Genomic DNA, 17,769 nt, shown 5'->3' on the forward strand with positions numbered 1-17,769 from the left:
CCTGCATTAAAGACAGCTGTCTTACATAGTCACCTGTATAAAAGACTCCTGTCCACAGACTCAATTAATCAGTCAGACTCTAACCTCTACAACATGGGCAAGACCAAAGAGCTTTCTAAGGATGTCAGGGACAAGATCATAGACCTGCACAAAGCTGGAATGGGCTACAAAACCATAAGTAAGACGCTGAGTGAGAAGGAAACAACTGTTGGTGCAATAGTAAGAAAATGGAAGAAATACAAAATGACTGTCAATCGACATCGATCTGGGGCACCATGCAAAATCTCACCTCGTGGGGTATCCTTGATCAAGAGGAAGGTGAGAGATCAGCCTAAAACTACACGGGGGGAACTTGTTAATGATCTCAAGTCAGCTGGGACCACAGTCACCATGAAAACCATTGGTAACACATTATGCCTTAAAGGTTTAAAATCCTGCAGTGCCCGCAAGGTCCCACTGCTCAAGAAGGCACATGTGCAGGCCCGTCTGAAGTTTGCCAATGAATACCTGGATGATTCTGTGAGTTACTGGGAGAAGGTGCTGTGGTCAGATTAGACAAAAATTGAGCTCTTTGGCATTAACTCAACTCGCCGGGTTTGGAGGAAGAGAAATGCTGCCTATGACCCAAAGAACACCATCCCCACTGTCAAGCATGGAGGTGGAAACATTATATTTTGGGGGTGTTTCTCTGCTAAGGGTACAGGACTACTTCACCGCACCAATGGGAGAATGGATGGAGCCATGTACCTTAAATCCTGAGTGACAACCTCCTTCCCTCCACCAGGACATTAAAAATGGGTCGTGGCTGGGTCTTCCAGCAAGACAGTGACCCAAAACATTAAGTATTAAGTGTTGTTTGCCAGAGAAATCAAATACTTATTTCTCACTGCAAAATGCAAATAAATTTACTTAATTTATACAATGTGATTTTCTTGATTTTTTTTTTGGGGGGGGGGATATTCTATATCTCAATGTTAAAATTAACCTACCCTCAAAATTATAAACTGTTCATGTCTTTGTCAGTGGGCAAACTTACAAAAACAGCAAGGGATCAATTAATTATTTCCTTCACTGTATATGAAATTTGGCTCTTTGGAAAGCATTTAACATGACTACAGTGGTCTATATTTGATAAAAGCGTGCTTTCCCTTTAATTTAGATGCGGTCATTTTTTTAGTTACAGTCTGGTCTCGTTCCTCATAACTATTGGAGTATATTATATGTGAAATGTACCTCGATATACCCATCTCACCTTATAGCCTTGTTACCTGGTAGCCAGTGTGCTGGTTTCTTTCATCCTATATACAGTGGTGTGAAAAAGTGTCCCCATCATGATTTCTTATTCTTTTGCATGTTTGTCACACTTAAATATTTCACATCACAAACAAATTTAAATATTAAACAAAGATTACAGAAGAAAACACAAACTGCAGTTTTTAAGCGAATGTCTTTATTATTAAGGGAAAAAGAAATCCAAACCTACAGGGCCCTGTGTGAAAAAGTGATTACCCCCTTAACCTAATAACTGGTTGGGCCACCCTTAGCAGTGACAACTGCAATCAAGTGTTTGCAATAACTGGCAATGAGTCTTTTACAAGGCTCTGGAGGAATTTTGGCATACACATCTTTGCAAAATTGTTGTAATTCAGACACATTGGAGGGCTTCCGAGCATGAACCGCCTTTTTAAGATCATGCCACAGCATATCAACCGGATTAAGGTCAGGCCTTTGACTAGGCCACTCCAAAGTCTTAATTTTGTTTTTCTTAAGCCGTTCAGAGGTAGACTTGCTGGTGTGTTTTGGATCATTGTCCTGCTGCATAACCCAAGTGCGCTTCAGCTTCAGGTTACGAACTGATGGCCTGACATTCTCCTTCAGGATTTTTGGAAGACAGCAGAATTCATGGTTCCATTTACAACAAGTCTTCCAGGTACTGAAGCTGCAAAATAGCCCCAGACCATCACACTACCACAACCATGTTTTACTGTTGGTATGATGTTCCTTTTCTTAAATGCTGTGTTACTTCTAAGCCAGATGTAATGGGACATACACCTTCCAAAAAGTTTGTTTGTCTTGTCAGTCCACAGAGTATTCTCCCAAAAGTTTTGGCGATCATCAAGATGTTTTAGGGCAAAACTGAGATAAGCCTTTATGTTCTTTTAGCTCAGCAGTGTTTTTAGTCTTGGAACTCTGCCATGCATGCCTTTTATGCCCAGTCTCTTTCTTATGGTGGAGTCATGAACACTGACCTTAACTGAGGCAAGTGAGGCCTGCAATTCTTTGGATGTTGTTGTGGGGTCTTTTGTGGCCTTTTAGATGAGTCGCTGCTGCTCTCTTGGGGTAATTTTGATCAGCCAGCCACTAGTGGGAAGATTCACCACTGTTAAATATTTTCTCCATTTGTGGCAAATGGCTTTCACTGTGGTTCAATGCAGTCCCAAAGCTTTAAAAATGGCTTTATAACCTTTTCCAGACTGATAGATCTCAATTACTTTGTTTCTCATTTGTTCCTGAATTTCTTTGGATCACAGCATGATGTCTAGCCTTTGAGGATCTTTTGGTCTACTTCCCTTTATCAGGCAGGTCCTATTTAAGTGATTTCTTGATTGAGAACAGGTGTGGCAGTAATCAGGCCTGTGTGTGGCTAGGGAAATTGAACTCAGCTTCTCAAAGATGTAATAAACCACAGTTAATTTATGCTTTAAGGAAGGGGGCATCACTTTTTCACACAGGGCCCTGTAGGTTTGGATTTCTTTTTTCCTTAATAATAAAGACCTTCATTTAAAAACTGCATTTTGTGTTTACTTGTATTATCTTTGTCTAATATTTAAATTTGTTTTGTGATCTGAAACATTTAAGTGTGACAAACATGCAAGAGAAGAAGAAATCAGGAAGGGGGCAAACACTTTTTCAAACCACTGTACTTCAGATTTATGCGTTCATTTTTGTATCTACTCTAATAAAATATTTACTGTTTTTTGCCATTTAACTCCTTCATTCTTTTTATATGTGGTTATATCAATTGTGGAGTAGCTGATGGATCTTTATCAGTATTATTCTGATTTATATTAGGCCTTTTAATTCATTATCACATTATTTGTGCCTGTGTATCTAAGATTGCGTCTGTTACAGGATTTTCAGGATTCCATTTTGAGTGGTCATCCTGGGATCACAACTATTCAGACTTTTTTGGTGGCGTCCATGCATAATGATTAGTGTTGAGCGAGTATGCTCGACACTGCTCGGTACTCGCCCGAGCATCTCGCTACTCTGGATGTTCAGCGACCATCGAGCATTTCCAGGTTACTCGGGTGGGAGCTCGGGTCTCCGCCCTGCATGTTTGGCGCTCTTTACAGAGCCAATGAACATGCAGGGATTGCCAGCCAGTCACTGTAATGCCGCAGCCATGTTGTTTGTGGGCATTACAGTGATTGGCTGGCCGCACAGCATCACCTCGAGTATTTAAAACCGGGCGCCGCCATCTTGGACACAGTCGCTCCGGATCAGACAGTGAAGGGAGAGTGCTGCTGAGTTAGGGAGAGATATATAGTGCGAAATAGGTAGTGTAGGGTCTCTAAAGCCTGCCAAATCAAACAAACAGTCCTTCACAGGACTAATATCCATCCCAGATATCAGGCAGGCAGGCTGTATAGGAGACGCAGTGGTTATACCAGCAAACGCTGCATTACAGTCCTGTGTGCTCCTGTTGGTCAAATTGCTAGACTTATCACCCTGGTCTCAGGGGCCAGGAAAAATTCTTTTTTTTTTTTCATCTAAATCCTGTATTTTTTTTTTCCTCAGTCAGACTGTACAAATACGCGTCTTATTAACGTTTGGTATCCCCCCCCCCCCAAAAAAAAAAATTGAGTGTGTCTGTGACTGTTCAGACACCAATATATCTGTTTAAAAGAGTCTGGTGTAGGCCAGAGAAATAGAACTGTGGTTTTGCAGTTCCACGGGTCAAATCTCTGTATTATCCTGCTTTTGGCATTTTTTGCCGTAAAAAAAAAACTGTAATAGTGTCTCCCTGACTGGTCAGACACCAATATATCTGTTTAAAAGAGTCGGGTGTAGGCCAGAGAAATAGAACTGTGGTTTTCCTCTTCCACGGTTCTAATCTCCTTTTTGTTACCCTTTTTCCATTGATAGTGCGAGTGTAAGCTATTTTACTTCAATTACAATGGGCAAGGCGGGTGGCAAGGGACGTGGAACTGGACGTTCTGGTGATGGTGCGTGTAGAGGACGGGGCCGTGGCCAAGGTGAAAATGTGCCACAACCAACAGCCACATCTTCTCGCTTCCACTTCTTGACCGAATTACTAGGGAAGCACATTACAACACCAGTATTGCGAACTGATCAGTGTGAACAGGTTATTAATTGGATAGCAGATAATACTTCCAGTTACCTGGGCACCACCACCTCCAGTCTGTCTTCCACACGGTCAAGTTTTAGTAGACCGCATACTCCTTCTCACCCTGATGCTCCTTCCTCCCACCATGCCGAGTGTCGTCAGACAGCAACTGATCCCACACTTGGACACTCTGAAGAGCTGTTCACTGGTCCATTTCCAGATTTGTGCCCCTTGCCTGCTCCGCTTGAAGTGGTGGAAGAGGAGATCCCATGTAGCGATGCCCAAATATTTGAACAGCCACGGCCACAGGAAGTCGACGCTGGCAATTTGTCACAAGAGGTGGACGATGACGAGACACAATTGCCACGAAGTGAGGAGGAGCATCGTGGAGCGCAAGTGGAAGAGGTGGTGGATGATCTAGTAACTGACCCAACGTGGCAAGAGGACAAGCAGAGCGAGGCCAGTAGCACACAGGGGAAGGGAGGCAGAGTACCCCAACAGGCAGGAAGAAGCAGTGTGGTGGCCACACACAGGAGGAGGGCAACAGTTCCCCGTAACACCAACACGAGGGACATTGCCAGTACAACCGGTAGGTCTTCCAGAGTCTGGAATTTTTTTAAAGACTCTGCTAATAACCCCAAAAAGGCCATTTGTACCACCTGCCATGCCAGCATCAGCAGGGGTGACAAAACTACCAGCCTGACCACCACCAGCATGACCAGGCACATGTCAGCAAAGCACCAGACTTTGTGGGTGAACCCCAGGGTCCACGACCAGTGTCAGCGGGTGTCACCACTGCTTCTTCCGCTGTTGTGCGTGTAATAGAACCCTCTGTTGTGCGTGCAAGGCAATCCCCTGTCCATATTGCATGCAAAGATGCCCCCTCCTCTCAGTCTTCACTTGTTATGGCAGTTTCTCAAGAAACAGCATCAATGTCCACGTCCCACCGCAGAGTTCAATTGTCCATATCCCAGAGCTTTGAATGAAAGCGCAAATTCGCAGCCAACGCCCCACAGGCCACAGTCCTAAATTCGAACATTTCACGACTGCTTGCTTTGGAAATGCTGCCTTTTAGGCTGGTGGAGACGGAATCCTTCCGCAACCTTATGGTGGTGGCCGTCCCTCAGTACTCGGTCCCCAGCCGACACTATTTTGCCCGATGTGCCATCCCCGCACTACACAAGCACGTGTCCCAAAACATCTGCCATGCCCTCAACGCAGTTACTGGGAGATTCCACCTGACAACGGACACGTGGACAAGTGCTTGGGCCACGGATGGTACATCTCCCTGACGGCACACTGGGTAAACATAGTGGAAGCAGGGACCCAGTCAGACCTTGGGACGGAACACATCCTCCCCACACTGAGGATTGCGGGCCCCATGTCAGTCAGAGTTGCCCCCACAGTGTACAGCTCCTGCGCATCCTCCTCCTCCTCATGTTCAGCATCCATCTCAGATATCACCACATCAGTTACAAGCTGGAAGCACTGCAGTACTGCCTCAGCCAAGCGACAACAGGCTGTGCTGAAACTCATAAGCTTAGGTGATAAACCTCACACTGCTTGTGAGTTGTGGACAGCTGTGAAAAAGCAGGCAGATCTGTGGCTGAGACTGCTGAACCTACATCCAGGCATGGTCGTGTGTGAAAATGGCCGTAACCTGGTGGCGGCTCTGAGGCGAGGAGAGATCACACACGTACCATGCCTGGCTTATGTGCTTAACCTCGTGGTTCAGCGGTTTCTTAAATAGTACCCCGAGTTGCCAGATCTGCTCGTCAAAGTACGCCGCCTGTCAGCTCATTTTCGCCGCCTTTGCTGTGTTGCAGCAGCGTTTGCAGCTTCCGGCACACCGATTGGTGTGTGATGTCCCCACACGTTGGAACTCTACCCTCCACATGTGGCTAAGGATTTGTGAGCAGAAGAGAGCAGTTGTGGAGTACCAGCTGCAACAAGGCCGTCAATATTCAGGTCATACTCCACACATAAGACCTGGATGTCTGACATATGTACAATCCTGACAAACTTTGTGGAGTCCACCCAGATGGTGAGTGGCGATGATGCCATCATTAGCGTCAGCATCCCACTTGTCTATCTTTTGCAACGCTCTGCAGAGAATTAAAGAGGAGGCATTGCAGCCAGAGTATGATGAGGTGGATCAAGAAGCCGTAATGGGCGATTACACAGCCCAGCCTCATCTCATCCCAAAGTGCATTGGGGGACAATGAGGGAGAGGAGGAAGAGGAGGAGGAAGAACAGGAGCTGGTATCATGCACTGTAGACGGTAGTACCTGTACAACTGTCATACCGTCGGTTCAGCGTGGGTGGCCTGAGGACAGGGGGGAGGAGGAGGAGGAGAGCATGGTCAGTTGTCATCTTGGTGAGGACACGGAAGTCTTACCCGTTACCAGTCATGGCTGACTTTATGTTACGCTGCCTTGACTGTGACCCTCGCATTGTAAAAATGTTGGGTGACAGTCATTACTGGTTAGTGACACTTTTAGACCCCCGCCACAAGGAGAACTTTCACTCTCTTATTCCTGAGATGGAAAGGTCTACAAAAATGTGGCAGTACCAGAAGGCCCTTGCTGCAGAACTGTTAAAAAAATTCTCATCTAAAACACGCTAGCGGCAGAGGTCACAGTTCGTTGACCAACCAAGGCGTACAGGCGAGAGAGACGCAACTCCAATCCAGCAGAGGCAGGGGAACACTGTCAACATTCTGGGATAGTTTTCTGAGACTCGCCCAGCTTACAGGCCCTGAGGCGCGGCGTACTCTCACAGGGAGAGGAAAGTTTCAAAAGATGGTGAGGGAGTACCTTGCCGACCGTACCAGCGTCCTCCGTGATTCCTCTGTGCCTTTAAATTATTGGGTATCCAAGCTGGACACTTGGAATGAACTCGCTCTGTATGCCATGGATTTCCTGGCCTGCCCTGCCGCTAGCGTGTTATCGGAGCGTGTTTTTAGTGCCGCTGGGGGAATTATAACTGATAAGCGCACTCGCCTGTCAGCTGACAATGCTGACAAGCTGACCCTTATCAAAATGAACAAGGGCTGGATTGGGCCAGACTTCTCATCACCACCAAATGACAGCAGAGTAACAAAGTCAAATCCACTGTGTTATTTCGGGAGGTGTATTCCCATGCACCACTTCACACCCACACATGGGTATACACTTCCTCATTTCGGCGGTATTTTGCTCTTCTCCTTATCCTCAGCCTCCACCACCACTATACCACCAGGGTGACCGTGGTCCGTGTTACCAGTATTGCAAGTTCCTCCGTCCTAATTTTTGGCAGCTTTTGCTTGGAAGGCATAGGCAAAGACTATGGGAGACCCACTCCCCAATAATGGGAATAATGTTTTTAATATGCTGTACTGCATGGCTCTTGTAAGGGGCATGAAAACCGTCTTATTAAGCTACTGCAACCTCCACCACTTTTCCAAGGGGCATTAAAACCATCTTGTTAAGCTACTGCGACCTCCACGTCTCTTCCAAGGGGCACTAAAACCGTCTTGTTAAGCTACTGCGACCTCCACGTCTCTTCCAAGGGGCATTAAAACACTCTTGTTAAGCTACTGCGACCTCCACCACATTTCCAAGGGGCATTGATATTGTCTTTTTATTACACTGCGACCTCCACCATTCTTCCAACGGGCATTGCATTTCCTCCTAATTTTAGTCAGCTTTTGCTTTTCAATGCATAGGCGAACACTAAGGGAGACCCACTCCCCAATAATGGGTAGAAGGTTTTTAGCATGCTGTAATCCACGTCTGTTTCAAGGGGCATTGCAGTTCCTCAAAATTTTTGGAAAGCCTTCCATTCACTGCTTAGGCCAACAGTGCACAGGAGACCCAGTTGCTATAAATGGAAAAAATGGTTTAGTTAAGGCCCTCTGACCTCCATGTCACTTCCAAGGGGCATTGGAGTGCCTCGAAATTTTTGGTAGGTATTGCACTCACTGCATGCCCTATAACTGTGTAGCCGAACCTCTCCTTTTGGTACAGGAACATATCCTACAAGACATGTGTGGTTGACTGGCTTGATATTGATATGAATGATCCCTGTTCCTCCTGCTCTTTCTCATTTGCCACCACCTCGTCCATTATTCATCACCTGAAGATTTGTTTTAACGGGAGTCATAGAACTGGGATAGTAGCAGGAAAACATCGAGCAATCCTCAGAGGATGTAGGATATGCGCCAAAACGCTAACCACCTCAGGCCTAGCCGCTACTACATACATGCGGTTGCATTCCAAGAAAACAAAGCAGACGCTAACTTCTATCATCTTCATCATGGTCCTCACCTTGGCACTCTCAACTCCCCTGATGGAAAACCCAGGGGCCACTGGAGGAGTCTGGTTCTCTGGTGGGCTCGCCCAATGCTGCCCTAAAGCAGGCCAGGCTAAGAAAAGTGTGGGGGAAGTTCCAAGGAGAAATAGGGGCGGCTGGGGACCGTTTATGGACACCCCGCCGCGGGGCGGCTGGGAACCGAGTATGGACACCCGGCCGCCCCCTGGCGGCTGGGACCGAGCGTGGACACCCGGCCGCCCCCTGGCGGCTGGGGACCAAGCATGGACAACCGGTCTCCAGGCGGCTGGGGACTGAGTATGGATACCAGGCCGCCGATGCAGCCATGACATGTTGGCCGGCGTCTGCCTCCACATGCCTAAAAGGCCCAATTTCAAGTGCAAGTAAGCTAGCAGTATGGTATTGCAGCCTAGGGAGTGGGTGGGTGGCAGGTTGCACACTTACGCTTGCATTCCAAGAAAACAAAGAAGATGCTAACTTCTATCATCATCATCATGCTCCTCACCTTGGCATTCTCAACTCCCCTGATGGAGAAGCCAGGGCCCACCGGAGAAGTCTGGTTCTCTGGTGGGCTCGTCCAATGCTGCCCTAAAGCAGGCCACGGAGAAATAGGGACCATGTGTGGACACCCGGCCACGGGGCGGCTGGGGACCGAGTATGGACACCCGGCCGCCCCCTGGCGGCTCGGGACCGAGCGACGACTACCGGCCGCCGGGCGGCTGGGGACTGAGTATGGATACCAGGTCGCCGACGCAGCCATGACATGGTGGCCGGCGTCTGCCTCCACATGCCTAAAAGGCCCAATTTCAAGTGCAAGTTAGCTAGCAGTATGGTATTGCAGCCTGGGGGTGGGTGGGTGGCAGGTTGCACACTTACGCTTGCATTGCAAGGAATGGGGGAGGTACAATTGAACACTGCCCTGGGACAAGGACTTGCACGGGGATAGTTGCAAGTCTGCATCTTCTTATGCGGCAAGGATCACTTTTGATGGGCACACTTTTAGGCAGTGACCTGGGTGTCAGAGATGCTTCCAGGGGTCTTCCCCATGCTGTTCCCATGTCTTTTCAGCACTGTATGCATGTGTCACACAGAACATGGCCAGATAAGGTTGTAAAATGTTAAAATGACATTTCCCCGTGAATGCATTTGTCACGGTTGAAAGCAATACAAAAGTGCAAAAACGCATGAAAAATGCTACTTGTGAACATAGCCCAAGGTGTGGAGGCGTATTTTTGTTTTTGGTTATTTATTTTACCTTATACACAAGTCTTTACCCTGGAAAGGATGTTCCTTAACATATTTCACAGGAAAACCGTTTCAGCTTCGTTTTTGAACGTTTTATTGTGAGCCCGTAAAAGTGCCTTAATACCTCTGACCACGTTGTTGACAGCAGTGACCTGGGGGTCAAAAATGCTTCCTGGGGCGATGCCCATGCAGTCCCCATGTCTTTTGAGCACTGTCACTATCGTTTTTGGGCACTTTTTAGGCTTTCTACAGACTGCCGGGGGTGCCGCCGCAAAAATGCTCGGGTCTCCCATAGACTAACATTGGGCTCGTTGCTCGGGTCGAGCACCCGAGTATCACGGTGAGCTCGGCCCGAGCTTCGAGCACCCGAGCATTTTAGTGCTCGCTCAACACTAATAATGATATTAAAGTTTTTTGTCCACTTGTAAAGTTTGTACGCTCTAAAATCTGTCATAACAGGCCGGCAGGTGAATTGTCTCCATTGCCAATTCCAGACAGACCATGGACTCATCCGTCCATGGATTTCATCACAGATTTGCCTCTCTCTGGTGGGAAAACTGTTATTTGGGTGGTGGTTGACCGATTCAGCAAACAAGCTCATTTTGTTCTTTTGTCGTTTATTTCTCATCTTGCAAGGTTACAGGGGATCCCTCTTAACATTGTGTCTGATAGTGAGTGCAATTTGTTTCTAAATTCTGAAGAGCTTTTTGTAGTAAACTGGGGATTGACTTGTTATTTTCCTCTGCCTACCACCCTGAAACTGACGGTCAGACTGAGAGAACAAATCAATCTTTGGAACAAATTTTAAGGTGCCTTATTGTGGCTCAGCAGGAGGACTGGTCTGTATTCTTACCTCTCGCTGAGTTCTACTTTAACAATCAGGTCAATCAGTCCCCTGGAATCTCACAGTTTTACTGTAATTATGGTTTTCATCCCCATTTTGGAGAATTTTCTAGAATAAGTTTTGAATGTCTTAGGGTGGCAGTCGCCAAACAGAGACATGGGGATGTCTGGAGGGAGGTTCAAACGTTCAAAAGAATATTGGGACCACACAGAATCGCCAAAAACAGAAGGCGGATATTAAACGTTCGGTGGGTCCTGTCTTTAAGATTGGTGATAAGGTTTGGTTGTCATCTAAAAATATTAAACTTAAAGTGCAGTCAACGAAGTTGGGTTCAAAGTTTATTGGTCTGTATGAGATTCTGGAGGCGATCAATCCGGTGGCTTTTAGATGAAAGCTTCCTCGGTCTCCTCAAATCACTGACGTTTTCCATAGATCCCAATTAAAGGAGTTTGCCCCTTTGACAGTGTCTCATTCATTCCCGCCTCCTCTGATTTCGGTCAATGGTGGCTAGGAGTATGAGGATCAGAGGATCGTGGATTCTCGTAGGGTCGAAAATTCCCTAAAATACATCATCCACTTGAGTAGATACGGACCAGAGGAGAGATCTTGGGTCCCAGTTCGAGATGCAAAGGCCGATCTGTTAGTCAGGGCCTTCCATCAAAATTTCCTGGGAAATCTGGGCGTCCGATGGCCCCCCTAGAAGGTGTACTGTCAAGATTCCCCCACTCTGTGTGTCTTGGATGCAGTTACAGACAGATTTGCTGCCCTATGGAATCATGGTCATGCTGAGGTGTCAGTTTGGTGAGTCATCCAATCTAGTGCAGGGGCGTACTGAGTTGTCGGCATTTTGATAGACAGCTCAGCCGTCCAATCTGAGACTGAGTGCTGCTGAGCTTCCTTCAGGTGTTCCCTGTTCTTCGTGATTACCCAGCTATTTAGCTAAGATGTCAATCCCAGACCTCTGCCATTTGTAGCTTTCAGCTCAGTGGTGTGTTTTATCTGTGCTCTGAACTCAGACATTCTGATCTTTTGTTGCCGGACTTTGGACTTGCCTTTTGACTATTTGTTTGTATTACCCCATTTGCCTTCGAATTCTGACCCTGGACTGTGATCTGATTACGCCTTTGTCTCTTCCCTCTGTTTATGATGTACCCTACTGGCTCTTGACCTCGGACTCCTTGGCTTACCTGACTCACGGCTTGTTTGTGAAAAGTGACTCAGCGTCACACTAACATTTTGTCTAGACAAACAATTTAGCTAAGGCATGAAAAAGCATTATGAACAACTGCTAATTTAGTGACTGAGATAATATAGGTTGAAAATTACTGACGCTTTGACGTCAACCCCTTTCTGATGTGTTTCGTAATAGTACGACACACGTCAGTTCCCTCCCTTTGGTGTCGACTCCGATGCCGAGCCCGCACTTTTCGGGGCACATGACAGCTGATCTGTACAGCTGTCATGTGCCCCTAACAGCCGCGGGTGGATTCGTGATACACCCGCGGCTGTTAACTAGTTAAATGCCACTGTCAATCTCTGACAGCGGCATTTAACTTGTGCGTCCCAGAAGCGCGTCATTGGCTCTGCCCATCTGCAACTCAGTCACATGATCACGGGTCGTCGATGGATTGGCCAGAGGTCGGCGCTCATAGCAAGTGAGCATTTCTGCTACACACAGGCGATCTGATGATCGCCTGTGTGTGGCATAGGCAATCAGATAATTGCAGCTTCAAGTCTCCCATGGAGACTATTGAAGCATGCAAAAAGTAAAACAAAATGTTTTTAAAAATATTTAAAAAATATAAAAGTTTAAATCACCCCCCTTTTGCCCCATTCAAAATAAAAAAAAAAAAAAATCAAATATACACATATTTGGTATCGCCGCGTTCAGAATGGCCCAATCTATTAATATAATAAAAGAATTAATCCGATCGGTAAACGGCGTAACAAAAAAAATAATTCAAAATGGCAGAATTACGTTTTTGTCGCCGCTACATTGCAATAAAATGAAATAACGGGCGATCAAAACATCGTATCTACCCCAAAATGGTATTAAAAAAAAAAAGTCAGCTCGGTGCCCAAAAAATAAACCCTCAACGCCCCAGATCCCAAAAAATGGAGATGCTACGGGTCTCGGAAAATGGTGCCTTTTTTTTTTTTTTTTTTTAAACTTTGGATTTTTTTTTCACCACTTAAATAAAAAAATAACCTATACATGTTTGATATCTACAAATTCGTAATGACCTGGAGAATCATAATGGCAGGTCAGTTTTAGCATTTAGTGAACATGGTAAAATAACCTGTGGAATTACACTTTTTTGCAATTTCACCGCACTTGGAATTTTTTTCCCATTTTCCAGAACACGATATGCTAAAACCAATGGGAGCTTGGATCTTGATGGATTGTTTTTGGGAGCTTTGTCACTTTTTGCAAAGCCCCTCAGCTTCCAGTACAATAAAAAATCCTGAGAAGTGAACCCATTTTGATAACTACATTCGATCAGGTTTTCATAGATGACTGACTTGGAGGCCATGACTTGGCCTCTGGTTGCAATAAAAACCATTGGCGGCTTAAAATTGCATTATGGGGGTGCTGATGGCTACAAAGTGAGCCCCCTACCTTGGTCAACCATCTAAATACAGCGCTAGCACCAATCAAACCACTGACGTAGAGTGTCAACTTTAGCATACAGCTGATGGATTTGATAGAGCGGGCTCAGCTTCTGTGCCATACGTTGCTTTGCCAGCAGCACCATACAAGTAAGAAGAATGTTAGGAAGGGATTAAAAATCAACAATATGCCAAGAATCAGCTGCAGATATTTATACTATGAATTGGTTTATTAAAATCCCATAAGACTATATAGTACTCTGTACATTATCATTTCCTGTAACAGCCTATTAGCCTATGATAGAAATAATAACCCATGATACAGAATTAAGTTTACATTGTGTATATAGTAAAAAATTCCAATGTGCACACTAAACAAGTCCATAGGACTCCATTAACCAAATGGAGCTCAATATATTGCCTGTCTGCCTTCTGTGAGGCTGGTGAGCACTGTACACAGGTCTTTGTCAGAGGTATATCCTCGGCGAGCTTTTCCTGGGATTTACATCAAACATTACAAAGGCCATGATTAAAGATGCACATTGTTCACGATTGTATATAGTAATATATTAAAGCAGACCTTTTATTTTTACATGACAACTTGCATGCATTATTGAATAAATCTCTTGCACCAGATTACTTTGAAAATCCAAGTAAGAGTGGCTGTATAATCCTTAAATAAAGATGAGCATTTTACTAGTACAACTAGAGTTAAAATGCTCATGTTCATGTTAGTCAGCTACATTTTCTCAAAGGATTGTAGAGCCATCATGACATGGGTTTTTAAAGCAATTACCCCAGCCTGATCAAATCTAAGCGATCTGCTTAATTATGTAATTCGTCTTATGTTGTGACATTAGCTGATTAATTGGCATAAAAGCGAATCTGTCACCTAAGTTTTTGCTACCTCATCTGAGAACAGCATGATATAGAGGCAGAGATGCTAATTCCAGCAGTGTATCACTTACTGGGCTGCTTGCTGCAGTTTTGATTAAATTACTGATTTGTTGCAGATCTAGCGGTTCTCTGAATGCTGAGCTCTGTATAACCCCGCCCACACCACTGATTGGCAACTTTCTGTGTACAATGTGCATAGGCAGAAATTTGCCAATTAATGGTGGGCTATACAAAGCTCATGAATATGGAGGGCTTCTTGACAGCAGGTTCACTAGTTTTCTAATGATAATCTCCTGCTGATAACATTGATTTAATCACTACTACAGCAAGCAGTGCAGTAAGTGACACATTGCTGGAATCAGGGTCTTTGCCTCTATATTATGGTGCTCTCAGATTAGGTGACAAAAACCTAGTGACAGATTCCACAAAACATTAATCTCTGCATGCTACTAAGAAAAAAATAACTTAAGGACTTACAAGGATTACAACTGGATTCCTCAAAGGTCCCATAGTCTGGATGGTTTCTCTGTTGTCATCATTCCGATATTCCCATTCAATGCCCATTTTCACAAATACTTTTGAGTCCTGTAGACTCTCATTTTCATCATTTAAAATGAACTTTCCAGTTGCCTGATTTCGGATAGCTACAGAAAAAGTAAATTGAGAATTACTACTAAGCCTATTGTAGTACTCCACCAAATACAGAGCACACATCTTACACATCATTGCGTTATGTGTTTATCAAGTTGGCAACTCTGTGTTTCTGGATGTTATTCAATGGGACAATATTAATCCTACAATACAAATGAAACAAGACATTTCCTGAACAAAGTATTAATAGAACTATATAAAATCTTTCTCCAAGGTTAATCACAGATTATCGGATAGGTACTCAAAAATAGGTCACATTACAACACAATTGGATGCACCTTCTTTTCCAATCCATATTATTATCTCTTATCTTAGCGATATGCCATCCTTTGGGGTTGGAAAAACACTATAGTTGCTTGATCTTCAACAACCTACAATGCTTGAACAGTCAATTTGTCTGAAAGTGACATGGACATGTGAAGTCTCTGCTGAACTTTAAAATATGTGGATGGTTTAAGGCCTCATTTCAGATGGCCATTTCTTTTATTGTACTTGAAAGAAAAAAAAAAAAAACTGACCTATCTTATCTTCATCAGTCTGCTCAATCAAGATTTTTTATCTGAGTTTGGTTGTCAGTTTTTATAATTAGTGTTTATACAGTTTTTTTTATGTCTTAAAAAAATATCCCAAGCTTCTCCTTCCCATTAAAAAAAATATGAATCGAACATGAATGAAAAACCTGTGTGCTATTCTATGTTTTCACAGGCCCATAGACTGGCATTAGGTGAGTTTGATCAGAGAAATGCCTCCATATATTTTTACCAGACACTTAGTCCATAAAAAGCCCCCCAACATGTGAAGCCCCCCTGAATAAAGAGACTGCTCTGTCAATAAAAAACATGGATAAAGCCAAAAGGCTAATTCAGATGTTCATTTTTAATGCACGTGATCTATCCATGTTTTCTATTGCTAGTCTATAGTGGGTATGTTTTATGTGGCTCTTCCTCGAGAGATTGGCAAAAAAAAAGGAGACTTGTCTGCTTTTGATCATAGTCATGGATCAAGCTTGCAAGTCACAGGTACGAGTTCTTAATAAAAGATTCAAAGAAAATGGTTACCGTATTTTTTGGACCATAAGACGCACTTTTTTCCTCCAAAATTTTGGAGGAAAATGGGGGGGGGGGGTGCGTCTTATAGTCCGAATGTTGTATATGGGTGTATATGGGTGTATAATGGGTGTATATTTATGTGGGGTGTGGGGGGAGCGGTATCGGTGGAGGAGCGGGGCACAGGAGGCAGCAGCCGCCTGCTGCAGCCTACACTGTCCCCGCTGCTAAAGAAAATGAATATTCACTGCTCCCCACGCCCATGAGGCATTGGGAGCACTGAATATTCATGCTCCTTAATAGCGGTATACAGTGTAGCCACCCTGCGGCTCCAGCTGCTGCCGGCTATCTCCCGTGCCTGCTGTTAAAGGGCATGAATATTCAACCTCTCTCCACACCTATGGGCGTGGGGAGGGGGTGAATATTCATGCCCTTTAATGAGCGGGCACAGGAGATAGCCGGCAGCAGCTGCAGCCACAGCGCGGGTCCTCTGTGTGCCGGCTATGAAGGAGAGTGAAGTCACTGCTCCCCGTGCACACAGACCCGGAGTGGGGAGCAGTGACTTCCGGCAGCTGATCTCGCCTTGTGAGCTGCGCATGGCAGTGACGTCATGCGCGGCTCACATGGAGAGATCAGTGCAGGCAGACTGGACGCAGCGCTGGAGGAGGGAAGAGAGGTGAGTATGAGTGTTTATTTTTTTTTAATGTGTAGCCTGATGGGGATTAAGGGGACCATGCATACTAGGACAGGGATTAGGGGTGCCATGCACACCAGGACAGGGATTTAGGGGTGCCATGCATACCAGGACAGGGATTAGGGGTGCCATGCATACCAGGACAGTAATTAAGGGTGCCATGCATACCAGGACAGGGATGAGGGGTGCCAAGAATACCAGGACAGGGATGAGGGGTGCCATGCATACCAGGACAGGGATGAGGGGTGCGATGCATACCAGGATAGGGAAGAGGGGTGCCATGCATACCAGGATAGGGATGAGGGGTGCCTGCATACCAGGACAGGGATGAGGGGTGCCTGCATACCAGGACAGAGATGAGGGGTGCCATGCACACCAGGACAGGGATTAGGGGTGCCATGCACACCAGGACAGGGATTTAGGGGTGCCATGCATACCAGGACAGGGATTAGGGGTGCCATGCATACCAGGACAGTAATTAAGGGTGCCATGCATACCAGGACAGGGATTAGGGGTGCCAAGAATACCAGGACAGGGATGAGGGGTGCCATGCATACCAGGATAGGAAAGAGGGGTGCCATGCATACCAGGATAGGAAAGAGGGGTGCCATGCATACCAGGACAGGGATGAGGGGTGCCTGCATACCAGGACAGAGATGAGGGGTGCCATGCATACCAGGACAGGGATTAGGGGTGCCATGCATACCAGGACAGGGATGAGGGGTGCCATGCATACCAGGACAGGAATTAGGGGTGCCATGCATACCAGGACAGGGATGAGGGGTGCCATGCATACCAGGACAGGGATGATGGGTGCCATGCATACCAGGAAAGGGATGATTGGTGCCATGCATACCAGGATTGGGGATGAGGGGTGCCATGCATACCAGGATAAGGATGAGGAAGCCATGCATATCAGAATAGGTATGAGGGGTGCCATGCATACCAGGATGGAGGGATGCCAGGCATGCCAGGATACGGATGGGGACCACATATAAAAGGAAGGGGAGAGGCATATATACCAGGATGGGGGATATTGTCAGAATTGGGGGACATTACCCCTATACCAGTGTCAGCAGAAGACCCCCTCCCCCTTAAAGGTGCATCATGACCACATTTT

General features: G+C 45.7%; 1 protein-coding gene across 3 annotated transcripts in view; it reads right to left on the reverse strand.

Moving 5' to 3' along the window:
- LOC141164392 (A disintegrin and metalloproteinase with thrombospondin motifs 2-like) overlaps positions 1 to 17,769 on the reverse strand; it is an 837,082-nt gene that overhangs the window by 179,546 nt on the left and 639,767 nt on the right. For all 3 annotated transcript variants that reach the window (XM_073649565.1, XM_073649564.1, XM_073649563.1), the window contains exon 16: positions 14,736 to 14,902. In XM_073649565.1, the coding sequence (XP_073505666.1) occupies positions 14,736 to 14,902 (167 nt within the window). The remainder of the gene's footprint in view (positions 1 to 14,735; positions 14,903 to 17,769) is intronic.

Source organism: Phyllobates terribilis, unplaced genomic scaffold, assembly GCF_046119375.1.
Source record: "Phyllobates terribilis strain yellow unplaced genomic scaffold, ASM4611937v1 Scaffold_10__3_contigs__length_209671492, whole genome shotgun sequence".
NCBI classification, from domain to species: Eukaryota; Metazoa; Chordata; class Amphibia; order Anura; family Dendrobatidae; genus Phyllobates; species Phyllobates terribilis.